The sequence below is a fragment of the Lepisma saccharinum genome, chromosome 13 (genome assembly GCF_977018435.1).
Source record: "Lepisma saccharinum chromosome 13, izLepSacc3.1, whole genome shotgun sequence".
NCBI lineage: Eukaryota > Metazoa > Arthropoda > Insecta > Zygentoma > Lepismatidae > Lepisma > Lepisma saccharinum.
Window position 1 is genome coordinate 61,562,851 of NC_139241.1, and position 27,633 is coordinate 61,590,483.

Sequence of the window (27,633 nt, forward strand, 5' to 3'; positions counted from 1 at the left end):
TTCCTCATGCATATAGCACCCTGCCATGAAGGCACATTTAGGGGATGAGGGGTTAGGGCTCCACATATTCTCAATCTCCGCCATTTTGGAGGTGATGTGATCAGAACCACTCTTCAGCCACCTTTACTCCCCAGGGTTGCTTCCAGCTACCCACTAATTTGAGGCTGGATGAGCCCCGCGCTTTATGTGGGTACAAGCCTTGAAAAATCACCAGGAATCTAACCCAGGTCTCCTATGTGGCAGTCAGACACCCTACTGACTAGATCACTGCAGCTCTCCCTCAACACATACGGATGGCACAACTCACACCACTATACTGGCTGCAGTCCAGCGAGTGAGGTTGACAACCGAGAGCGAAGGTTGCCTCTTACACTGGCAGAAGTTCCGAAGTTCGAGTCCTTTCATCAACTTTATCTAATCACTACTCATCATGATGATTAGACAAAAGTGTCAGAAAAAAATCATGAAATATACAAAGAACAATTGGTTAACACCCTCCCCCTTGGTTATCTATCATAATAGTCTTTCCCCTACCCTCCCCCTTGGTTATCTATCATAATAGTCTTTCCCCTACCTTCATAATTAAGCAATCACTTTAACTGATTCATATAAACCTAACAAAAGATAATCAGTTAACAGAAGTGCTAATACTACTTGCCACTTTTTAAAGTTTAAAAAAAAGGGGGGGAGGAACTACAACTTGGAACACACACGTTGGAAATGTAGTCAACCAATTACCCTCAAGATATCTAAGTATCAATAAATTATTCATTAAGGAAAGAGTAAATAGCAACCACAACCCCCTTCTTTTGCTTGTCTAAAATAAAGTGACCAATCCAAGACTTTCAATGAAGTTAGAGGGTGATAGCAATTTTGAACTAAATACGGTTATATTACATGTCTGTGAAGAAAATTCAAGAATAATTTCTGGTGCCAAAAATTCACATTTTATTTCTTCCTATCGGGATTAACCTGCAAGTTATGCAAAATTGTGGAGCTCGAAATAATCATGTGGCAAAATGCATGATGACATTTAAAAAATCTATTACATTGATTTCTGTATAAGAAAAAAGAACAGTACTTACAGTAAGACTTCATTAAATGGAAAAACAACTCTGATCTGTCGATATGATTCAAGTCCCTGGTGGCTTCCACCAGCCCCTCAAGGGGCTCTATCATCCCCTCCTCCATGTACCGGTGGCAGGCATTCGCCATGCGCTGCGAGCGGCTCTGGAGACCTGGAGTCTGCAACAGACACATTGAAAGAAATAAAGCTACAGTATGCTGGATTATCAAGATAACAACTGTCAGAATGCTATCAATCTATCAAACAACAAACAGTCTACTGCAATTAAGAATGCTCGTAAAAATATTTTCAATGTTTATAAATTTGTAACTGAAAATTTCACATTCCAAATTTTTTGAAAAGTGACGCACAACGAACTATTGCACCATGATAAGAATTGATTGATTTGCTGTTTTAAGTCCACTTTATGCACAGTAAAGCTAAATGGGACTGGACCTACAGTTTAAAGTGGGATCCGAACCACTTTGTGCCTCCAGCGGGTATCGAACGCACCATGATAAGAAATCGACCACAATCAGAGAAAAGTATTTTCTGCTGAATATAACTTCAGTGCTGACCACATGCTTCAAAGGACCTCCCTGATGGCATAGTGTTCATGTAGTTGCCTTGTAATGTAGGGATCCCACGTTCGATACCTGGTGGAGATAAATAGTGAATCAGATCCTACTTTAAACTGTAGGTCCAGTCCCAATTCGCAAATCTGGACATAAAGTGGGCTTTAAAGAAAACTCAACATATCTTGAAGAATATTTAGTCTCAGATTCTTTGTTACTGTCTCAAACCCAGATATTGAGGACTTCCTTTAGGCATCAGACCAATGCCCAAGTTGTGCAATGTGACACATGTGGACGAAGGGTGAGTAGATAAGTATAGTATGGTGTTGTCATCATCATCATCCTTCACAGTTTCCTGCCTCTGGCTGGGTTTGGCATAGAAGTCAAATTTCACCATTTTTTTTTCTCATCTTCCATCACTCCTATCTTTCCAAGGTGTTCCAATCTTGTCTGCTTTTCCTAACATTCTCCACTATCTGCTCTTTTCACTGACATCTTGGTCTCCCCTTTGGCCTTGTTCCCACTCCTTGTGCATTGTAAGCTCTTACTGGCAGTCGTTCTGCACCCATCCTCTTCATGTGTCCAAACCATCTCATCTGTGCCTGATCTATCCTGTCCTGAAGCTTCACCACACCCACTGTCTGTCGGATCTCCTCATTTCTTATTCTATCCCTTCTAGTCTTTCCCTTTATACTCTTTAATAATTTCATCTCCACTGCCTGCATCTTTCTTTTGTCTGTGTCATTGTCAAAGTCTCTGCTCCATACGTAATTATTGGCACATAGCATGTGTTACCGTATTTACTCACGTATAATGCACACTTTTTTCCAAAAGTTTTGTCCCCAAAAACTGTGGTGCGTATTATGCACGAAATAATTTGGACAGCCAACATGAAACCGTACAGGGTCATTCCATGATTTTGTGACACTTGCATTGATTTTTCATGTTTACGGAACCCTATCATGTTATATATCGTCGTAAAGCTTAAATTCTGCAGTTTGTGAATATCGCAACAGTATTCAATTCAAGATAGTGACACTAATGTGTAGGGGCATGCATATTTCGTTTTTGACGAAAAAACGAAATTTGAAAAAACACATTGTAGTGTTAATTTTTCATGTTTTTGAAAGGTGTGAGGTGCATTTTGTGACCATATTTTGTCACGAAATAATGCGAAATGAACTGCAAAAAGCGAAATTAACTCTTAAACACGAAATTCAGGGTTTATTCACCGACGCGACACCTTCCGAGGTCTGAATTATCCTGAGAGTTATGCAATACCCGGAAAATTGATTAATTCTGCTGTTAATATTGGAGAAGCAAAAATAGACTCCTTTACACAGAAATAAACTTAATACTCTGATAACTACATAAATGTGCTATTAGAAGTGAAATGTTAATTCTGTGGAATAAGTGTAGTTTTTAAATCAAATTTAGGATTATTTTCACAATTTTAAAACCAATATGTCTTTTTATATACCACTTTTCATCCATTTTTTCACCGCTATAACACCGATATTTTATTTTATTTACCGCTTTTGAACCCGAAATTGACTCAGTTTTTGTACCGAAATTTTGCCTTTTTATTTACCAAAAATATGTGCCTCTACTAATGTGCAATGCGGTTGAAATAAGCTCATCACAAAATGACGGAACATTCTGATTTTTATGGTACTTTGGATGAAAGAAAAGATAAGGAAAAATAAATAAAATGTATTACTGGCCAAATAGTATGATATGGAGTGTGTAAGTGTCTTAATGGAAGAAATCTTGTGCTGCTAGTTTGAGGGTCCTGAATGTGCCTTGTATAAATGTTACGATAATCACGGAAAAAGTATATATTTTGAAGGTTTTTTTTAGAAAAAGTAAAGAAGGAATGAGCAAAACCATGTTTAGAAGTTTACCACGATTATTCACTTTGCAATGTAATGTTCTGCGACAGCAAGAAAAGCAGTGCCATTCTGGTGGAATTCGAGCATACACCTTCCGTCACATGGAATGTGTATTAGTGGTATTTGTTGGGCGAGAAATAATACAAAATAACTTCCTGAGCACTGCAAATCCATAATGTAATTTTGATCTTGCTTTCTACTATTACAGAATAAATAAGGTAAGTAAAGAGTTAAAGCTTTGGGATGCTAAATACAGTGGAGGGAGAGGGGGAAGGTGGCATGGGTTGGTATCTTATTGTTACCCAAGAGGATATTCTCCTCTTGGTCCACATAGCAACAGATGACTCATTCAATAGGTATGAAGTCATTCACTCTTGATCGGCATAGCAACAGCTTTACGACCTAGAACTAAGAAAGCCATTTCTTGAACTGCGAATTATATACGAGATATAATTGTTTGTCACTTTTCCCCATCAAAAACCAGGGTGTGCATTATACACGCGTAAATACGGTATACGTTACCTTCTTGCATTTCATAGGTACATCCCTGTTCCATATTAATCTTCGAACACTTTGATAGAGTCCATCTCCTATTTGTCCTCTTCTGTTTACCTCATCTATTCTTCCACTTCTCTCAATTATGCTTCCTAGATATTTGAAACTCTCCACTACCCTCAACTCTTCTCTTTATTCTTGGTACATTTCTGGCTCTAAGTGTGTGTTTTAAAATCAAACTCATGCTTCTGTTCAGCATTTTAATGCCAAATGCTATTTTATATACAGGGGAACCCCACCATTGCAAAATGTCATAAAATTATCTCTGATTTTACATTTTCCCACATTTTAAGTTTCAATTTCATCCCCTGTAGAAGAGAAAGACTTGAGGTCCAATTGTACCACTTTTGTTTGTGAAAGTGCAGTTTTTTTGTACTGAAATCTGATATTATATTCACTACAAATATGTATCCTTATTTATAGGAAAATGAGGTATGTGGATATGGTTTGCTGATTACCAGTCACATTACATCCTGGTTTAAACAGGACTGTTTTCCTGGGGTTCAAGGACAACATAGCCCCTTCCCCCCACTAAACACACACACATTGGAACATAACTGGATCTCACCTCCAAAATTTTCCTAGCTTGTCGAATACGTCCACATTCCACGAAGGCGAAAACCAAGTCGTACAGGCTGTTCACCTCTCCATGCACCTGGGTGCTGAGGTCAGTCAAATGCTGCAGGGCATCTGCATCCTCTGCCTGGATGAGGCGGCAGGTGAGCTCGTTCTTCCATGGGGTGGCCCTGTATTCTCGGCAGCAGTTCTCGAACTGGGACAACGCTCCCTGTAGGTCATCTCTGGAAGAACACAGTTCATTTGATATTGTAGGATCAGGCTTCTTAGTTATTTTACTAAAGTAATATCATATTTTGGAAAATGAGAGATGTGGTAGTAAATAATTACAGAGGAACTTAGTACTCACGGTTTTAGTTTATTCTATTAACTTTGGTGGTGTGCCAAGCAACAACCTAAAAAGTTCCAATGAGGATGGTGGCAGGGGCCACCAAAATTAATAGAACAAACTAAAAACAGCATCACGAAAACAGTGAGTACTATTAAGTTTTTCAGTTAATATTATCAGTTTGCTAAAACAAGATAACTAGGCTGAGCCAACACCAGTGTCATCACTTGGGGCATGCATATTAAGTTTTTAACGGAAAAACTAAATGTGAAATAACACACTGTAATGCTCATTTTCAGTTTCTCAAAGGTATGAGGTACATTTTCCTACCATGTTTTGTCACAAAATTATGCAAAATGAACTGAAAAGTGTAAAATTAACTTAAACATGAAATTTAGTTTATCGACACAGCACTTTCTGAGGTCTGAATCAGAAAATTGAATAATTCTGCAGTAAATTTTTGAGAAGCAAAAATTAACTTCTTTACACATGAATAAATTTAATACTCTGATAACTACAGAAATATGCTATTAAAAGAGAAATATTTATTTTGTGTAATAAGTGTAGTTTCAAATCAAGTTTAGGGCTATATTCACAATTTTAACACTGAAATGTCATTTTATATTCTGCTATTGATACCGAAATGTGCCCATTTTTTGTACCGAAATCTCAATCTCTTATTCACCATAAATATGTGGCTCTAAGTATTGCTTTCGGAAAGTTTGGCTGGAATTTAATCACTGATGCTGGGTAATACTTTTGTGGAGTCTGACATTATATTTACAACAATTTGGAGAGAAACGAAGTAGGTGAAATTATGAATATTTTAAAGCAACGGTATAGTTCCAATGGGGTTTACATATTAAAACTAATAACTCACAGATAGATAGATGTGGTAAACGTGGTTTAGGTACTACATACATACATACATACATACATTAAAATTTAAAATTAATTGGAGAAAACTATCCAATTCTGCAACTCTGAAACATGAAACTCCACATATGTAATAAAACAAATAACATTCTGAACTACTAATGGCCACGTGCACCAACACCGATTATTTCGAAGTTCAGATGAACGAGATCAATTTTAATCCACTCTAAATGAACTTGGTTAAAAGATTTGCATTGCACCAACGAAAAACGATGTTCACGAGACAACTGATCGGAGATTAATTTGCAAGGCTACACCTGATTGGTTGGCTACAACAAATGACAATCAAGAACCCCACACAGTAGTTTGATGTGTTAAAGTATCAACATGTAGGAGAAGAAAGTAATTCGGACTGGAAACTTCTCTGAATTTGAGATATGTACTAACCAACCTTGTCAACGTGTACAAGGATGTAGTACTGTAAAAAAAAAATATTAAAAAAGAACTGATGGCACAACACAAAAGGAGAAGGAGAAAGCATGGAACCTTCTTCTATGGGACTTTAATGCCTTACGAAATGCATTCGATTTTGAGAGAACAGCGTACGTACGCTGAACCTCGCCCGCTCAATAAAGATATATTATTTATTACTGTACTGTGGTAAGTATTTGAATTTTTCATTTCTTAATTCTTATACATTTATATTGTCGTGTCGTGCAAACATGTATTCTCGTAAATTTATACAATTATATTTCGAACACCCTGTAGCAATATCGTAACATTGCTCTGCTAATTTACGTTGCACTTGCACATAATATATGCCATTTATATATGTTTTGTGTTCTGGGATAGAAAGTAGAGTATTTAGAAACATTACGACTTTGCACCACAGAACCACAAATTATTATTATTATTTTGGCAGTTTTTAGTTTACATAGTTCTCGAATTATCAGCATTGTACATCCAACATCTCTAGCATTTGCATGCCCTCGATATCACCTTCCGCTCTTTTTATATTCAAAAACGACTGTCTGCAGTCGAAGCGTCAGTATCGTGAACTAGGATCAGACACCAAAATGGTGGCGAATGGCCGATCAAAAGATAAACTCGTTTTGATGTTCCTATCTCGCGATCAAGTGTTGAACCATCTTCCTGCAATGGAATTTTCCAGTGATCCTTTCCAGATTCGAGTTTAAAATTTGATCTTCGTTCGTGCACTCGGCCGTAAGTAGCTTAAGTCCAGTTTAGGCATAGACTTACTTTTCTAGTTATTCAAGTTTTTGCCACATCAAGTGGCTTCTTTAGGAGTTAGGACAAGAACAGTCACAGCTTAAAACATGTGAAGGTAAGTTGTGTTAAAAGAGGTTAAAAATAGAAGTAAAAGGGCTGCTTCCTACTCAATCTCAGGCCGGCGAACATGCTTGAACAGCTACGAGCTTAAAAAAATACTTGACAAAATGTACGGAATAGATAAGATTAAGATATATTCCCATCTGTACCTATAGATCTTGAACTGGAAGCCTGAGATGGAGTGGGAACTAATGTAGGAACACAACTAATGTGTTAACTTGTTTTCAGACCTGTAAAATGTTTGCCAAACTGTCACGAAGGAATAATGTGCATCAATTTGGACTATATTAAATTTTTAAAGTATGTTCATGAATATTTCATGCATCTAATCTTGCACCAAAGACAGTTTAGAAATAATTGATTTTTAAGTACCAGTAATACCATCACATTTTTTTCAATAAACAACAACAAAATTAATAATAATTACATGATGGGCACACACAGTTGCCATGGGGTCAGAATTTTCAAATCCAGTTCTAAAATATATATTTTTTTAATAATTATTAACAATAAATTATAATTGGGTAGTTCACTTATGGAAATTTCCATTACCTTTTTATAACTAGTTCAGTATGTGTGTTATATCACGTGTATTATTAAATCAAAACAATAAAAATTCCATTATAATTTGTTGCACTGCTGATAGCCAATTTTAAAATCTGCAGAGATAGGGTAAGTTGGTCATATATTACAATGTATTGCATAGTTATTTATGATGTTACTGGTAGAGCCTTCTTTAGAAAGGCCACTCCACTACAAGAATTACAAAATTAATAAATTAGGTGTCTTTAGGTCCCAATTCAAAAGGTGTAGCTTTATCTTAGTTGAAGTCATGCAAAAGAAAGAAAAAAAAAACCTGATGGTTCCTGAGGAAAAGGGGCTGGCACCTGAATTATTTCCAATGTTGTCTACCTGGTCGCACCTTAATTTTTTGCAGAAAAATTTGAGATTAGATCTGCAATGGTAAGTGCAGCAAACAACAAAGGAGGCAGTGATTGAACAACAAAAATGGTATCTGGAATTTTAATGATAAAAAAAGTGTGGGCCTCTGAGGTCACCACTCTCACTGTCATATAAGTTTCTTGTACAGTACGGGTAAGCTAGGGTTAAAGTCTGATACTAGTTGGTTGGAATACTAAAATATACAGGACAAAACAAACAAAAAAACTCAAGTCCAAGATACAGTCAACTCTCGATTCTAAGACCCCGGATTTAACGACCCTCTCGAAGTAATGACCCTTTTCCCGGGAACAGTGAAAAATTTGAAGAAAAAAAAAAGTTGAAAAATTCAAGGAAACTGGCCGAAAAATACGTTTGTTGCACTCATTTTATTCGCTGTGTTGCAATTACCTTCACGAGCACTCTGCAGGTCGCAAGTGGGCCTGATCTAAAAATAGACACCACCACACCACCCAATAGCACTTGACCTCTGTCATCCCCTCCCCCAAGCACAGCGACGGTCGCTACTTACGCGCCAGGCTTGTTTTGCCATTGTGATTTCGCTTGCTCTTGGATACGCGAGAAGAGAAGATCGAATGTGCTTAGATGCTATTTTAAATCGACCTTGACTTGTTTCCTTGTTCTAAGAGCTGCTGACAACTGAATGGGGGGGGGGGGGGGGGGCACAACCTTGAGAAATTAGAGATAAGATCCCAGGAATGTTCCAAAATACAGATGCGTGGTGCCTGGAAGTCTGGACCGTCTGGCCAGCTCTGACCTAGATTTCAGCAGGTCCCCGTAAGTGAGCAACTCTTGGCCTTGTAGCAGACAACTTCCAGTAACCTCTTTCATTCAAAATGTGTTCTTTGTTCCTGTAACACTTCATAAAAAAGCGAAACTATTAGAGATAATAAAAGCCACATAGGCCAACTAAAGATCGTCAACCCGCTTAATGATTTGTCATCCAAGCTTCCGCAAAAGTTTACTTCGATCTTACGTGCATCATAACTCCCGTTTCCCACTTCATATGCTTTCCTACTGTGCCAATGTCGTAATATTTGCCAAAAAGTGTTCCGTTGGCTGAGTGACTTCTCTCTCTTTTTCCTCTCAGCAAACGTGTAGGGGGAGGGGAGCAGCGATGATGATTGTTTCAGCCACGATTTTTCTTGTTCTTTCTTGCTCGTGTGTGCACACTGGGTGATTTCAGACGAAGGTGGAAGTGGGGTGGAAGTGGACCGCTCTTCCTTTCCTTTGGCGTTTAAAATGGGGCAACCAATTCTGGATACATACTTGGAAAAAAAAAAAAGCACCTTCCCCCTTCCCAGCTCATTCTCCCTCACTGGTGTGCACGGCAATGTGTTAATGCTATTTACTGCATAGGAAATATTGCCTGTATTATTGTCTGGTGCATAGTAAAAACGTAAAGCAAGGGTCATTTCTTTCTTCTTCACACTGCTGATAAAAGTTCAGTCTTTGACAGTTCAGTTATATTAATTGCTGAGGATTTTCTCTTCGACCACCTGTTGCTCGAACTTCCAGCCAGTCTCCTTGTTTTTACTGGTGCCAGTATTTTGTCTAGCGTCTGCAAAACTGTCGCTTGCTGATAACAGCGATGACTCATCCAGCGGGAAGAAAAAAGTCATTGTTTTGAACCTCGCAAAGCTGTTTTGATTTTAAGATAACGAAATTCCATCTCCAGAAAGAAAAACAAGAGTTAAAACAACTTTATGTTCTGCGCCTTCTGATAAGCAAAACTGTAAATTTCATTTTGCATCTGACAAGAATAAACTTCCTCAACACTCGGAGCGTGTTGGAAGGAAATGCACACAATATAATCGGCACTTTTCTCCAGAACCATTCATGTGGGAGAAAAGAAAAGTGCTCAATGTAGGAATGGATGCAGAGACTGATTTAAAGAAACATTATTCAAGAGGAAAAAGTTTGGAGGAGCGGATGTTTGACATCGAGAATACTCCTAAATCCAACATTAAATCCTCGATTAACGTGAGAGTAAATAATGATCTCCCATTTTGATATCTAAAAATGCGCAGGTTTCATAAAGCTTGTTTTGAGTTCATTTTATGCTGATGGGCTAATCGGGACTAAATATACAGTTTAAAGTGAAATCCAATTCCAAACCCGAATTATTATCGACTACGATGCTGTTTAATGACGTGTCCTAGAATACGTATTGGGTGAAAACAGGTCGCAAGTTGTGCGTTTCCTTTTTTATGCTGGATTACAATGCAAGTCGAGGAAGGAGTTTGGACTGCTTCCTTGAATGGGGGAGGGGGTGACTATGAAGTTGGTTGAAGCAAAGAAAACGTGACTTTTTTTTACGTTGTGTTTTACACTACCGAACCAGAAAAAAATTTACAGCCCCACTTTTTTTTTGGTCAGGTGCCTAGAAAGGTTGTGTTGTTTCTCCCGAGAGATCTTATCTTACCAGTTCATCTTGTAACAGGCAATGCTCCAGTAGACCCGTATAAAATCCAACATTCATTCTGCCCGATTATCTCCAGACTTTTGCTGGCGCCAGTGTGACTGGTGTCAAGATTCTTTGAGTTTCCCTTGCAATAAGCGAGATTGTTTTCCTTTCAGTAGGTCTCAGCGCAAACTGGTTTCTCATGAACTAGAATTGTAAGAATTTCCTGGAAGAGCAACGACTGTGCACAATTGAAAGAAAATAACGTTATTTTAAATCCTTTATTTGTGAAAAAGTTTCCATGTTCTATTTTCCTTCTCACAACTCACGTCATGTGCATAACAGGTTGTATAACTACCAGGATAAATTGTGTTACCGTATCCTAGGCAGCTTTGTGTCCGTTTAAGCTGAAAATTGGTGCAAATTCCAATAACGACCCCTTCGAAATAACGACCCTTTTTCCGGGAACTGTGAAAGGTCGTTGTATCGAGAGTTGACTGTACTTCGGTTTCTATAAAACACTGACAGTGTCTATTTCTTTCATAGTAACCCTCTGTGTCCGTGTGTGCATTCGTACCCCACGTGGCCATGACCTACAATTGGTCATAAATTGCTGTAGATATGGAACGTACCTGGACAAATACGCCTTGATTAAAGGCCCCAGCAACACGTTGCTCACTGTCACGTATTGGTACTTCAACAAAGCATCAAACATCTGCTTCACTTCCTCCACTTTCCCCTCCTCTGCCAGGGTGTTGAGCAGCCGCCAACACAGGGCGTTGTATCCAAATGACTTCTCCTCCAACTTCCTCTCCCGTGACTGCTGTGACAGTAGATCTAGTGCTTCTGAATAGGAGAAAGGTCAATACATTACAAGAGAAATTACTTAAGAGAAACCACAAGAGTAATATGGATGTCTGCCTGACGAATGCATAGTGATTGTAATTTTGGAACAACACCAGCAAGAAATTACACAAGAGTGACCAAGCAGGTCTACTGTTTGCAGAATTGACATTTAATGTTACATTATTACATGAATAAAATAGGGATGGATTGACGTGAAATTTTGGCTGATATTGATATAAAATTTACCAATACCAATAACCGATCCGGTATAAAATTCCAAATAGTCCTTGAAGAAACTGAAATATTCATTGATAAATGTGTGTTTTGAGGTGATTGTACTGTAAAATAAGTTGCATATTTAGACAATTTTTCAAAGTAGGGCATGGAGATTATTCATAAAAGTTATAACAAAATGGCAGAATTTTGCACTAAATTATGATATTCATAGATATATCAAATCGGTAAAATAATTGGTAACTATACTGATAAACTGATATGCCACTATCGACCAATACCAATAAGAGTACAGATTAATTTGTCACATCCCCAAAATAAAACATTAACCTTGTGCACAATTTTCAGGATAATTGAGACTCTGTGAATACCAAATTAATATCAGTATCGGTTGAGTCCCACTTAATACTCAACCAAAAATACATTAAAGGGTAACAGAAACTGTACATTTGTAAAGATCTGAATGACATAAACAGTGGAACATACACTTTAAGTTTACAAGGGGACCTGGGTTACAACACTTAAAATGCATAAAAATTGACATGTTGCATTATCAGGACCATGAAGATTGAATGTGTAATGCAGAAAAGTGATAAATCTGGGAATGTTTAACTGAAGGTTTCATTGTAGTTTCAGTTATGCAATCAATCTACTGACTTACCATCCACTCGGTTATTTTTCACCATCAATGTGACAAGCCTTATGGTCTTGGAGTCATCCAGGCAGAAATCTTGTTCTTTTTCTACCAATTTCTTGTGCCATTGCAATGCATCTTCTAGCTTTTCGTAATGCGTGTACAGCTCGATCAACATGGCGTATGTTCCTGAAGCAAGAGATACTTCATTATCCTTTTCCAAATCCTGAAAAGACAGGTTCCAGAAATTATTCTTATGGAAACAAGGTACACTGTGCAGTGTGGTTTTTGAAGCGCACAGCTGTGAAATGGAAAAATTTATGTACAACGTTTTATATGTTTGTAATTGCTCTTCCAAGATTGCTCTGTAGCTGGGGAATTTAAGTTACTTTTCCTCCAATGGCTCTCTTGTTTAAAATTTAAAGAAAGGGACTTTGTCCCAGTGGAAGGAGATGGCCTGGTTTTCTTGAAGGTATAAATATCTGGTTCCGACTTGTTCGGGAGATACACACACACACACATCAACAGAGGTTTTTTGAGGTTGAGATGATGCCAAGTTGAAGTCAGTTCCAGCTTACTGTTTGAGAGTGTCGAGTGGTTAGTTTGCACTTCCAAGCACCGCATGTAGGGACTCCTGCATAATAAACTGTAAGAGGAGGTGAGTGCAATGGTAAATAGTGCACTCGTAGAGAGAAGATCTGAAAAGTGCATTCCTCTGTAAGGGAGCATATTTGTACTGGAGTTCAAATGAAACGTTGTATGCACGGGGAAGTGTAAATAAATGTGTACATAAAAGTATCTCTGTGGAGAGTTTTGTCACTAAACAACTGTCAATGTTTTCTTGAAAGTTTGCATAACCCCTCTTGTATATTAAGATAAGGTAAAGTTGTCCACACAATGCACCCTATCATGAAGGCACATATAAGAGTCATGTGGAGGTAGGGCAACACACATTCTCGATCTTGGCAATTTGTAGAGGTAATGTGATCAGCACTGTGCTCTAGCAACCCAAAGGTTGCCTCCAGGTACCCAGTGTTTTGAGGCTGGGAGCCGCTTCATGCAAGGACAAAACCAGAACCACATCAAAAAAGGCTATTTTGGAGGCACATTTTTGGAACGGCGAGGGGGATTTTTTTTAAATGATGGCAATTGTTGAATTGACGTTTTAAGTCCACTTTATGCACAGTAAGGCTAATCAGGATTGGACCTACAGTTTAAAGTGCGATCCGAACCACTATGTGCCTCCACCAGGTATCAAACCTGGGATACCTTGATTACAAGGCGACGACACAACCACTGCACCATCACATCAGGAGGCCCAAAATGAAAGGGTATCCACCTCAAAGGTGAAATTTGTAGTATGACCTGAATCGACGCAGGGGCATGGGTACAAGGGTGGGGAAAAAAAAAAAAAAAAAAATTGCCAATTCCAACCTTAGATCACTGACCATGGAAATCTCAACCTGGGTCTCCCACATGGCAGTCAGATGCCATACCGACTAGACCATCACAGCTCCTCTTGTATATTACAAAATCATATAATAGTTGACTCGGAAGCTGTAGCTGAGCATGTAAGGTGACTGACTTTCGACATTGCCACCGAAGTTTCTGGGTTCGAGTCCCAGCCTGAGCATTTTTTGTGATTGTCCCTTATTCATCAATTTCATCTCATCAGAGCGATTAGCCATAAGCAGTGGAAAAGTGACATAAAATAACGAAAATACAATTCAATAAATATCATTGTTAAGGTGGTTATTATTCTTGTAATGCCTTTTTGTCCAGGTTCCCTGCCAACATTTTCAGGCTTACACTACCTCAATTACGCTAACAATCTTAAGCAATTCCAGGTGATAGCTCGAAAATGTCTGTATTGATTTAGCATTGCGAGTATAATTGGGAAGCTACTTGAAAGTATAGCTGCAGACTAGTCTGGAAGGCCACAAAATTTAGGTAATGGGCCTCGATACACTGACCATGCATCACCCAATGAACAGGCAGTTGGCAAGGCTTGGGTCAGGAGCAACTGTTTGCACCACGGGATGAATATTGTTAATTGCCTCGGTGATATTGGGAAAACTCGTTATGCACCTCCGAATAAAAGTATAATGTTAAAATTTATCACTCAAAATACCAATGCAGAATTTTTTTTTGTAGGAAAGGTGTCCTGGGACCACATGCAAGAACCCTAACATGATTAGAGTAATATATATATTTGTGCAAGAAGTATATATACCTTTAACATGCTCTCAGCCTTCTCAATTTCTTTCCCCTTGCAATAAAGAAGCAAGAGCTGTTTCTTTAGGTTCCCTGTAGGCTGCCCTTCTGCCTCCAATGCGCGAACCTTGTGTTCCAATGGCTGAGCATCCTACGAAGAAAATACCAAAAATGTTACATGGGCAATGTTCACAAAAAAAGAGGGGGGAAAAAAAAGCTGACCAAAAATGCATTCCACCCTCAAAGCCAACATTTCATGTTGAAAAATATAATCCTTAGCCATTGTTATTACAGATATTCGACATACAAGAGCCCAGGATACTACATTTTATAGCACTGTACATTCTATAGTCCCAACAGAGCCAAATGTTATAAAATTTTCCTGGATTTTAAGATTTTTAAAACTAATCTCCTGAAAAACATAAAACCGAGGTTAACTGTACTTTCAATACTTGCACAAGGTAATGATTGATATTTGAACAAAATATTTGTAAACATTAATGCATGAACATTCTCGCATAAATACCTTCTTACACAACTGCGAAAAAAGAACGCCTTCATTACCAGTGTAACACCAAGTCTGTAAACATAGAAGTATTCCGTTGGAAATATGAGGGATGTTCAGGAAAAAATCGCAGTATGTATTTAAGACAAATACAAACAGACTCCCCGGTTCAGGCATTTATCCCAGCACTTTCCAGGTTCATGATGTCTGTCTCATACAACTAGGGATCCTGCTGTGAAGAGCCCAACCCTTAACTTGCGTTGCACACCATCCAAGTGAAACCGACATCATTGCTGCGCCTACGAACTGCGATTCAGAAAAAGAGGCCAGACTTCTCACCACAGGAGTCGTTCTGCTTCATGACAATGCTACTCCACACACGGCTCACAATACACGTGACGTCCTGGTGGGTTTTGGGTGGCATGTGCTCCAAAATCCACCATTCATCTTGGACCTTGCCCTGAGTGCTTACTATCTCTTTGCTTCTTTGAAGAAGCATCTCGGAGGATGCCAGTTTTACTCAGATGTTGTCAAGCACGAAGGAAGAGCTTGGCTCCGACAATACCAGAGTTCTACGAGATGGGTATCATGGACCGCGGGAAGGAGACTGTTGAGAAGTAGTGCATGAAGTATCTTTTCACATAGTCCCTTTGTATTCACCTAATAAATATCTACTGGAATTTACAGGCTTTGTATTCTTCTTTTGCAATCATCCCTCATATTTTTCATCACTCCACAGATTTACTTCAAAAACGTTCGTGTCCACATAGAATCAGAATTTTTTCCCTACAAGACACACAATAGAAAACTATTACAACATAAATTGATATAGATACAAGCTCAGAACAATAAAATGCTTGTGTAGTTTACCTGCACAGACCAGGGTTCTAACGGGGGCCGTCGCACTCGCTGACGAACTGGCATTAGATCCCCGCTGGTGAGCTTGGACAGAAGGTTGGAAATGTTGTCTGTTAACTCTTCACCGAGCCTTTCCTGCAACAGCTCTGCTGACGTGTTGGTCAGTCCCAATCCTTGGATCAGGAGTTCCTGGAATAAAAAATCAACATGTACAATTATGTACTAAAATGCTATTTTACTGTCGAAAGACACAATTCAAGCTTTACACACCAGTTTACTAGAAAAATATGAAAACACAATATGCTTGATTACAGTAACACACAGTATTTTTAAAAATGCACAAATATGTATGTATCTACATTCATATTGTGTATTGATCACCAACATTCATCCTTAGCATTACAAAGTAGTGTGGTAGTAGTATTAGCTCTACATGAATATGACTATACACAATTTGCAAACATTTATTATTATTTCTAATATTACTAGGGTTGAGCTGGTGGTACTAATTTACTATTCATCAGACAGATTTCTTCATTTCTACACAAGAAACTACTTACGGTAATAAGTTCCTGTAGCATTGTCTAACATCTGGAAGGTGTTTTGTGTGATGTGGGAATGTTTCATAGCAGAAATTCATGTTCTTTCTTGAACATTAATTCTCCGACGGACAATAGCCTTTGGCGCGTACACCTTCGTACATCATCATGCATCGTGATTGTGTTTTTTTCATGTTCATTGGGTATCCAGTGTTTCGAATAGTCATGTTTGCAACGAAAGTTAGAAACATGACGTGTCGTGGATGCGTGGTGAAATTCGTACCAGGTGTGGAAGATCCAGTGGATTTTTTAATTTAATTGAACACTGGATCGTGAAAAAAGGAAAGGAATGTCGAAAATGTGGCAGTGAATGTAAGCTACTCGTTAGAAGGAATGGGCTGTGGGTATATGCCTAATATGACGTGTCGTGGATGCGTGGCGAAATTCAGGTAAGTTTTCCATATCCTGGAAATGGATTTCTTCAAATTTAAAAGTTTGGGGCTCATTTGGGGGCAGGTGACTCCAGCCAATTTCTAACATGCCTTTAACAGGGACTCTATAGAGAAAGCCGGGTAGCCGGAGCGGAGCAAAGGCGGGGCCGCAGTAGTGGTAGGTCAATTACCTCAGGGGTAACCAGAATCGGTGGGAAATTCGGACTCAAGAATTTTAAACAAAAATAATGTTTTAGTTTAAATTTCCCACTGATTCCGGGACGGATAGCCCCTAAAACCATTCACGGATAGCGCCACGAAACATTACAATTTTCTTCGTAAAACAATGCGAAAAAGTTTTTTTTTAAAAAAATAGATCAGATGAGCTTTGTTCACGGGTATTTCTTGGGTTCTGAAGGTTGAAACACTGCATAATGAATGAAAATCGACAAAACACAAGCACAACGTGTGATTATGTAGGAAGGTGTACATGCCATACTGTGTCTTAGGCAAGCGAAAAGACTACGAGAAAGAAGTAATCGTAATGTGAAGAATTACAATTACTTTGATCAAAAAAACGTCAATACACCTTAAGGAATGTTCCACAAAGCAGATAGATAAGTACGAATGTCAAAAATTGATGAAACGAAGAAGTTATAGGTGTCAGACGGACATTAAATTTTTACCAAGCTGGTTTACCTGTATTCAGAAAGTATCGGTTGGAATTCATGTATCGATACTTTTTTGAAAATTTTTTTGCGGATCCACAAAAAGTTGCATGACACTTTCATGGGATTTAATTTTCATGGAAACTGTGCCAAATTTCCTTCATTTTGTACCAGTTCTATGTGTAAAAACTGAATTTTGTGATTACATAACATGTAATTCAATATGCTGATGTAATTCTTGAATCTTGGTAAATTCATGCATATACCGTATTTACGCGTGTATAATGCACACCGTGGTTTTTGATGGGGAAAAGTGACAAAAATTTTTATCTCGTGTATAATACGCAGTATAATCCAGGTTCAAGAAATGGTTTTCTTAGTTGTAGGTCGTAAAGCTGTTGCTATACCAATCAAGAGCTAGTGACACCATACCTTTTTAATGAGTCATCTGTTGCTATGTGGACCAAGAAGAGAATATCCTCTTGTGCAAACAGTAAGTCACCAACCCAAGCCACCTCCCCCCTCTAACTTCCACTGTGTTTAGCATCCCAAAGCTTTCACTCTTTAAGCAGCTTATTTAATAGTATAAAGGGAGATCAAATTTACATTACAGATTTGCTGTGCTCTGGAAGTTTCTTTCTGTTATTTGTCGGCCAACAAATACCGGCTGATACGCCTCCCATGTGACAGGGGGTGCATGCTCCAATTCCGCCAGAATGGCCCTGCTTTTCTTCGTGTCACAGAACATTATATTACAAAGTGAAAAATTGTGGGAAATGGCCTTTAAACTTTTATACGTGGTTTTGCTCATTCCTTCTTTATTTTTTCTTAAACATCAAAATATATACTTTTTCCGTGACTAACGTAACACTTAAACGAGTCCGGATCCTCAAACTACAGTTAGTAGCACAAGATTTCTTCCATTTAGACATTTACACACTCCCCATATATATTATTATTTGGCCAGTAATACATTTTAATTATTATTTTCTTTTTCCTTCATCCAAAGTACCATAAAAATCAGAACTTTCCTTCATTTTGTGATGAGTTCATTTCAACCGCATTGCATGTTAGTGTTGCCATCTTGAATGGAATACTGTTGTCATATTCAGAAACTGCAGAATTTAAGCTTTACAACAATATATAACATGATAGGGTTCCGTAAACATAAAAAAACAATATTCCGTGCATAATACACACCACAGTTTTTTGGTGCAAAAATTTTGGAAAAAAGTTCATATTAGTAAATACGGTAATTCGTGGAATACTTACACAGCAATATTAATCCATATTTCGAAAAACTTTTAATAATTAGAATTTTAAAGTATCAAGATTGGTGAAAGTACTGTATTGGTATCGATATGGGTATCAGTTTGAGACGGTACTTCAGAGGTGAGGGTTACCTGCATGCAATCACGTCACGAGAGCCCCAACAACAGATTTTCTATATATGAAACTACCACTACTTTAACTTTGAACCTTTCCAAGACGGCTCTCGAGTGTCCCACCCGAAACGCTGGTAGCGCTGATTGGAGTGTGTTGTTGCAAGGGAAAGTCCAACCACAAAGAGAATAAGCTATTTAACCCAACTGTGTGTGTGTTTTATATATATATATATATATATATATATATATATATATATATATATAATGGATAAAAGCAAGGAGGGCCAAAAGGGCTAAGTAAAAATCAAATAAGGTAAAAGGAAACACTCACCGGACAGTAGGAAAATTCAAAATTTTCGCTAATTTATAGCATCATCGGTGTGAGAAGAAACAGAAGACGGAACCGGAACGTTATCGATCTTTTATCTACCTTCTTGAAAATGCGACTCAGATCGCGAAATATTGAATTATTTCTATTCGTGTGGTAAGTGTTTACTGTCTCCTTCATTATTTGTATTTATCCACCCTTCTGGCACCATTTCTAACCCTATTCCTGTATATACTTACCTGCAACAACTTCTGCTTCTGCTTCGGTGACCAACATTACCTGCAGATACGTGGCACAGCGATGGGTACCCGCATGGCCCCCTCTTATGCCAACCTGTTCATGGGCAGGCTGGAACAGGAATTCCTTGACTCCCAGCAACTGAAACCACTCCTCTGGCTAAGATTCATTGATGACATTTTTCTCCTCTGGACACATGGCGAACCCTCCCTCACAACATTCCTAAACCGACTAAATGAGTTCACCACCCTCAAATTCACCTGGTTCCACTCCAAAGACCAAGTGACCTTCCTCGATGTGGACATCCACATTGCGGGAGACCACTTGGAAACATCCATACATATCAAACCAACCAACCACCTCCAGTATCTCCACTACTCCAGCTCACACCCCTACCACACCAAAAAAGCCATCCCATTTTCCCTAGCCCTCAGAGGCCAGCGCCTCAACTCATCCCCCTCATCCCGCCAAAACTACAACCTACGCCTACACCAAGCCCTAACCAACCGTGGCTACCCCTCGACCCTCATCAACAAACAAATCACTAGAGCTAACTCCCACAACCGCACCAAACAACCCAAAACCAACCCTCCAACTCTGATCACCCAATACCACCCTCACATTACGAAAATCAGACATACCCTCCACTCCCTCCTCCCCATCCTGCACAGCGATCCCGAGACCAGAGACATCTTTCGGGAAAAACCCAGGGTCGTCTTCAGTCGTCCCCCCAACCTCCAAAACATCTTGGTCCGAAACACCCCCACCCCTTCCACACCCCTTCCCCCAGCCCACAGGTGCAATAAACCCAGATGCAAGATCTGCCCCATACTCATCACCTCCCCCACCCTCCTGATCCCTACAGCGGCAGGTGAGTTCACCCTTCACCCTAAGGGCACCTGCCACTCATCCAACCTAATTTACACCCTCATCTGTCAAATCTGCGGCAACTTCTACCTAGGCGAAACCTCCACCCCCTTGAATCTAAGGATAAATAATCACCGTTCCTCCACCCAAAACTCCGATTTCACAGTTGCCATCCACACCAACAGCCATAACACCACCTTCAATAACTGCTTCCGTGTTGCCATCATCCACCTTTTACCCCCCGCTCTGACACATCTTTCCGCAGGCGATGGGAAAGGGCCTATATAGCAGGCATGCACGCCACTATACCCCCCGGACTCAACCTAGCCAACCAGTAACTCTTTCCTCTCCTCCCCGAAACTACCCACCCACCTGACAGTAAACACTGGCTAAAGTATTTCGTGTTTCCTTTCTACTATTTCTGGCAACACTGACCGTAGAGACGCTACGGTCAGTATTCTGTGCCTCTACTCAAAGTGTCGTCGATCTTTTATCTACCTTCTTGAAAATGCGACTCAGATCGCGAAATATTGAATTATTTCTATTCGTGTGGTAAGTGTTTACTGTCTCCTTCATTATTTGTATATATATATATATATAACCTAAAATATCCAATTAACTAAAAGATTTTCTGTTTACCAAACTCAGGAGCACCCTATGGATACTTAGAACCACTATCTGTAACACCACAATGCATTCCCATTTCCCTCTGGAGTGATCTTTGAATTCCAAGATTACAAGCTTGCAGCCAATCCTTAATATTCGAACACGCCCTCGTGTATACTCATTTCCTAACATGAATAATTTTGCATGTTCTTTTAAACCCAACAGAACGAAATTATTAATACTGGCATATGTCAAGGCAGAACACAAAACAATAATAATAATACCTCATTGTATATTCCCAAACATTTGGTGAGATTGTTGTTGTGTGTGATTATACTGGATACATCAAAAGCACACCCAAACTTCCCCCTGCTGAAAGAGAATACACATATGGTAGAACATGGATTCGTGGACTGAATTCAGAAGAAATCTCATATGTAAATTCCAAGCGAAACAGAATTCATAAATTATTGGACTTATTTATTAGTATGATAATTTTACATGACTCTCTCTTAAGAGCATTAAGTGACTTCTGATATTTCTTCAAACAAAATACTGTTGCTTATGTCAGCATGAACAGCTGATTGATTTACCTAGAGAAGTACGTACATATACTAACAATATGTATTTGCAGGTAAATTAGGCAACACTGCTTCAAACTGACCTATTACTACCTATTTTTTAGTATGTTATTTTACATAACTGTCACTTAAGATCATTAAGTGAATTCCTTCAAACAAAATACTGTTGCTTGTCTCAGCATGAACAGCTGATTGATTTACCTAGAAAAGTGCATATACTAACAATATGTATTTGCAGGTAAATTAGGAAACACCGCCTCAAGCTGTCAAATTACTATTTATTAAATGATGGTTGTATCAAAATACACCCAATTATAAAAGGTTTAAGACAATGTATTCATGGATTTTCAAGCAGCGCAGCTGATTTGACACTACGTCCTTGTGTGCTACAAGCATGCCCATCTATGGACAAGCGACTGCAAAAATCAAGATAAATGTTGATAATATACTTTATCAATAATTGTAACCTAGATGCAAATCTTAATAGTTTAGATCCAACCTTAGTTCCACCTTTTTTGGAAGGTTTACGTTAGCTTTATGCTAGTTTCACAATAAAATTCAATTTTTTGTGGCAATGGCGACGTCCGCCATTTGCTTTGACCACAAGATTTAGCACGAACGATTTACCATCTTCTTCGCACCACACGCAAGCATGCTATTAAATATGAACGTATATCAGGCAGATCTACCGATAATGTACGTAGACAGGAGCCCATGCATTAAATTATGACGGACATCTGCTTACTTTATTGCAGGTTGGGTGGCGGAACATTAATCGTATCCCCTACCTCTTTGTTTTCCATCATACACAATGTCCTATTGACGCATCATGTTTAACATACATGTCTGGTTGATCTCCAATCATTCATCCTTAAAAATCAATTTGTCATAGACCTCTTCTTGCCGTGTGAATACGATAATCCCATTATTATTTCTTCCTGCTTTAGTTTTTTCAGCAACGATCGTAAATCATTGTACTCCTTCATTCTCCCGGCCCTCTCCCTCCCGGGGCCCTAACCACTTTTTTACATAGCACGTTTTACCACGTCAAAGCAACATTTTTTTCAAATACAATTTTGAGTAATATAAGCATATGTATATGTGTCAATGATCTTATTGTAATAAACCTTGAATAATCATAATTGTTTTATTCATGCAGAAAAATGGAGAATATCGCACTGTATGAATTATAACTTAGTAACAAGTGTGCAAATTGTAGGAACCGATAAAATCACCATTTGGTCAAAACGTCCCTGCGCATAAGCGACACCAAACTTTCCGCGGTATTTCTTACGAAAATAAAAGATCTTATAATGTAAGCTCAAAATGTATTACCCGAATGTTTAAATACAACTAAAAATTGAAGTTACCATTATATTGATATTCAAGCGAGACGCAATTCAAGAATTTACAGTTTATTCATAAAATTCCAATTGATGTCATCATTTGCTACCTTCAGAAATTAACATGAGTAAAAATGAACTCTAACTGCAATTATACTACATTTTTCGTGAATTCTCTAAATATTATATTTTTTGTGTATATGGACGTGTGCTAATACTCTTAAATTATTTATCATGTGCATAGGTATAGTTAAAAAAAAAACAACCATATGACAGTACTTGTCATAAGTTCAAAGTGGTATCGGCTCAGCCCTAAATATTACATTAGAGTTAGGGCACTAATGAATTCGAGAATTACACGTTGATACAGTTTTAATTTATCTGTGCATGATAAAGAACCATTTGTATAGGGTGCTCTCAGACCCTGACTTTTGCATATAAATATCAAACTATTGGTCATAAGGTAATGAAACTTGCTATGGACATACCTTGGTGCATGAAAAGCATGGTGGCATCATTGGAGATGGCACCACAGTCTCTTTAGTCCTTGCGGGGCCATGCGTGTGCATCTGGGTGATTCTGCCATTAAATGCCAATCGTACGGACGTGTGCTTTCAGTCTGAGTTCTCGGCCCTGCTGTTGTGATGCACCTGATAGTGGTCCTTGTTTGTTCAAGTTCAGTGTGGGGTAACCTTCTGTAACATTGAGAGGCATGTGCAGGCATGCATTGATGCTAATGGCAACCACGTCCAACACTCACTGTGACGTCACCATGCTTCTCATACATCAAAGTATGTCCATAGCAAAATTTGTTACATTATGACCAATAGTTTGATTTTTATAAGCGAAAATCAGGGGCTGAGAACAAGTGAAACACAACGTATTTGTGGGCATTCTGATGAATATTGCTTCCTTGTCAAATTTTTACCTAGTTGTGCAATATCTGTACAAGAAATCTCTTTATGGTAAATTTTACACCAGTTTTCATCGACACATCATCATGCCTACGCTATTGAAAGCCACTGAATTGGCTCAGTATTAAAATACACACACCTCAAGAACAGGTTGTATGACAGCAACCTTCTCCCTCCTAACTGCTGCAACACTGTCAAGAACAAACTGGCCAACCAACTCCCTCTGGTCGGCATAGCCAGGTGCCTCCTCCTCATCCAGAGACTCTGCAATGGTTGTTCCGTTATGAATCTGCCCGAGGATGGTAACAAACGACTGAACGTCACTTGTCCTCGTGAAAGCACCCACCAAATTTCTTCTAAGGACTCCAATATTGTAGTGAGCCTTGTGGAACAGTGCTACAAGGAAGACATTCAATGTTAGAATAATTACAAAAATTGTTTGTACGAAAGGATCATTTTAACAGCTTTTCCTAAAGTAGGGATGGGACAGAAAAATTGGTACTCTATCGGTATTGGCTGTATAGATGTATTGGTGATTCACTTTATCAATTTATCTGTCAAGATATCATAATTTAGTGCAACAATTTTTATCGATAATCTCCATGCAGTGCTCCAAAAATCAGGTGCCAGGAAACCACCTACTAGTAATTGTGGATACTATAAGAAGTTGAGCCAGCCCCTGTGGTGGAGTGGTTAGCACATTGCACTACGATGCCAGGGGTCCCGGTTTTGAATCCCGCACTGGGCTTGGATGTTTGTGAGTGTCCATTCATCAATTTCATCATATCATCATTCACCACCATCTTTGCAAATTAGCCAAAAGTGGCACAAAAAGTGAAGTAAAACAAAGCAAATCAATCAGTCTATTAGCTGAGCATCACCGTATTCAAAACATCGCTAAATTATGTGAGAAAGCGGGATATGGGGGGTTGGGGAACAAAGAGTAAGAAATTGTTACTGATTCCATAGAACGTTCACAACATTGATAAAAAAAAATAAAAAAAAATTGCTAACTTACGCTGTACTGCAATTTGAACTTAAAATCTTCAAAGTTTCGTACACTGAAACTTAAAAAAGGCAATATTACAGCAAAAGTTCATACTCGCCAAGCTGAAATTTTTAGTCACCATGGCAACCTGGATTTTTCGAGCCCCATCTCCATGCTTTACTTTTAATAGGGCTGAGCCGACGTTGATGGTGATGTACCAGTATTGGTCGATACCAGTGGTATCGGTATTGGAAAGTATCAGTTGAAATTCATCTACTGATACTTTTCCTGCATTTTGGTGTTTAACGGAAAAATGCCAACTTTCATTTCATTTTGCATAAATTTCGCACGAAAACTATTTTTTATTACATAACATATTCTGATGTAATTCTGGAATATTCTAGAAGCTAATTTCTTGGTAAATTGGATACAATTGGAGAAAAATATTTACACACCAATATGATTAATATTTTTAAAAAATATGCATTTCTCAAAGTATCAGTATTGGTGGGAATAGGTGAAAGAATCAGCATCGGTTATCAGAACAAAATGCTATTGACTCATCCCCAATTTTTAAAAAAGTAAATGTCTAAATATGCAACTTCTGTTGCATTTCAGTCATTTGGAAACATTTCATAAGGAGGTGAATGAACCATTCAGGGTCTTCAAGCACCATTAGCAATTTTAGGATTGGAAGAATATCGGTTATCGTTAAATTTTATATTGGCACTTTATTCGCATAGGCCAAAAATTCGGTACATGCCTATCATAAACTGTTTTCATTCAGTGTGACCATATACTGAAGCACTTAGATCTTGTACATTTCTGAGTTTCAAAGTGTAGAAGTATACATGTGTATGTGTCTTAGAAGTTGCTAGGTTTGTACACTGTGCAAGAGAAGACTTTTCTTATACAAAAATGTAACACTTGCTCATGAGCAACTACCAGCTTTTTAATGAATGCAAGTTATTATGGGTGAGAAGCATAATGAATGTTCTTCGAAAGAGGCGCTACTTACCAACTTGTGCAGCTGCTTTCATGTTATCCTGCTGCAGGTAGTGGCAGACCAAGGCATCCACAGTTGCCCCTGGACTCACCCCAACCGACCTCAATTTTGAAATGATTTCATTGAAGGGTCCACTTATGTTTGGAACTACATAATCTCGCAGGGTTTCACCACTAGGAATTAGTTCTGAATTTATCATCCGCTGTATGACATTCAGTATACCTATTCAAGATAATTTAAAATAAATGAACGAAAAATCATAACACTGATTTTCTATGTACATGCAGTAGTAGTTTAAATTAGTATACAATAAAATGTAGATACTTAAAGATACTTACGTTAGTCAGATTGCTTATATAGGTGGTTCAGGGAGAAAGGACTCGACATCGTCGTGGCATGGGAGTACATGAGATGGTTCGATCTATGCACTAGGTACAACTATTTTAGTTTCAATAAAGGGGTATACAGACAGAAACTCTAAGATGTATTTTTCATGAGTTTTTCCATAACAGTCAATTTTTTTACAGACTGCTCAATACCCAGTACATCACTATTATAAATTTGACATCCTCCATTTACCTTTGTACCCAAACCATCCTAACTTAATTTATTATTATTATTAGAGATCGGACAGGCTACTCAGTACTCTATCAGTTTTGATCAATATATGTATATGAGCGCACAGATAATATTACTAATAATTTTCCACTCTGACGTATTTATAAATAGTCTGTAACATAGTGCAACATTGCACCATTTTGTTATTATTTTTGCAATTAAAACATATAATAATGTCATGGTTTTGCAAAGTAAATATTTAAAATTCTATTTTTAAAAGGCAAAAGCCATTGGAACCACTTAGTTGCACACATGAAGCAAGGAGGTGAATGAACCATAAAAGATTTTCGTAGAAATTTAGAACTTTATATTACATCAGTAAAATATTTACTTTATCGGTTTCTTCAAAAATTTCATATTGGTTCACTTTCTGACACCAACTGACACGTTTTGATGCAGCACTAAAATACACACACACAAAAGTATTTCAAAGATGGTATGGCCTAGTATATTATTGTTCTGACAAATAAAGAAACACGTTATTACCCTTTTGTGTCTGTCTTCTACACTTAGAAATAATAAGTATTTATTTCTTTTCTATTTGACATATGTTCATAAATTAACAGGGACTCACAGAGTTCAAGAATGCTGTATCAATGTCAGTTTGGCACTAAAAACTTGAAATTCAATTTTTAAATTCTATAAAACTCTATTCATCATTCACATATCTTAAGAATTAGAAATTTAGATCTTGGTTCCCATGTGAACTTGAAATGTATTTTCCCGGAGTTTTCCAGAATCTTCAATTTTTTTTCAGAGTAGTCAATATACAGGGCAATACTATTTTAAATACAGTCAACTCTCGATTCTACGACCCCGGGTATAACGACCCTCTCGAAGTAACGACCCTTTTCCCGGGAACCATGAAAAATTTAGAAAAAATTAGGAAAAAAAAGTAGAAAAATTGAAGGAAATCGGCCGAAAAATGCATTGTTTTTTCCTCCACTCATTCCCTTTACGAGCGCTCTACCGCTCACAATTAGGTCTGAACTAAAAATAGACACCACCACACCATGCCTGAGTGATATCCAATAGCACTTGACCTCTGCCCTCCCCTCCCTCAAGTGCACCAATGTTACCCTGCTAACCAACGTGCCAGGCTTGTTTTGCCACGTTTGCTCTTGGATACGCGAGAAGAGAAGATCGAATGTGCTTGGATGTTATTTTAAATCGACTTGACTTGTTTCCTTGTCCCTCCTAAGAGCTACTGAAAACTCGCGGGGGAGGGTGGGAGCAGCCCGAAATGACT

The 27,633-nt window shown here is 38.3% G+C and overlaps 1 protein-coding gene across 1 annotated transcript in view; it reads right to left on the reverse strand.

Moving 5' to 3' along the window:
- The window catches only part of bsf (bicoid stability factor), a 76,001-nt gene that overhangs the window by 18,693 nt on the left and 29,675 nt on the right, over positions 1–27,633 (reverse strand). The window contains exons 8-15 of the mRNA XM_083134301.1: positions 25,779–25,988; positions 23,912–24,168; positions 15,886–16,062; positions 14,530–14,661; positions 12,324–12,522; positions 11,215–11,428; positions 4,657–4,888; positions 1,086–1,245 (exon numbers count right to left, since the gene is read on the reverse strand). Of these exons, the coding sequence (XP_082990427.1) occupies positions 1,086–1,245; positions 4,657–4,888; positions 11,215–11,428; positions 12,324–12,522; positions 14,530–14,661; positions 15,886–16,062; positions 23,912–24,168; positions 25,779–25,988 (1,581 nt within the window). The remainder of the gene's footprint in view (positions 1–1,085; positions 1,246–4,656; positions 4,889–11,214; positions 11,429–12,323; positions 12,523–14,529; positions 14,662–15,885; positions 16,063–23,911; positions 24,169–25,778; positions 25,989–27,633) is intronic.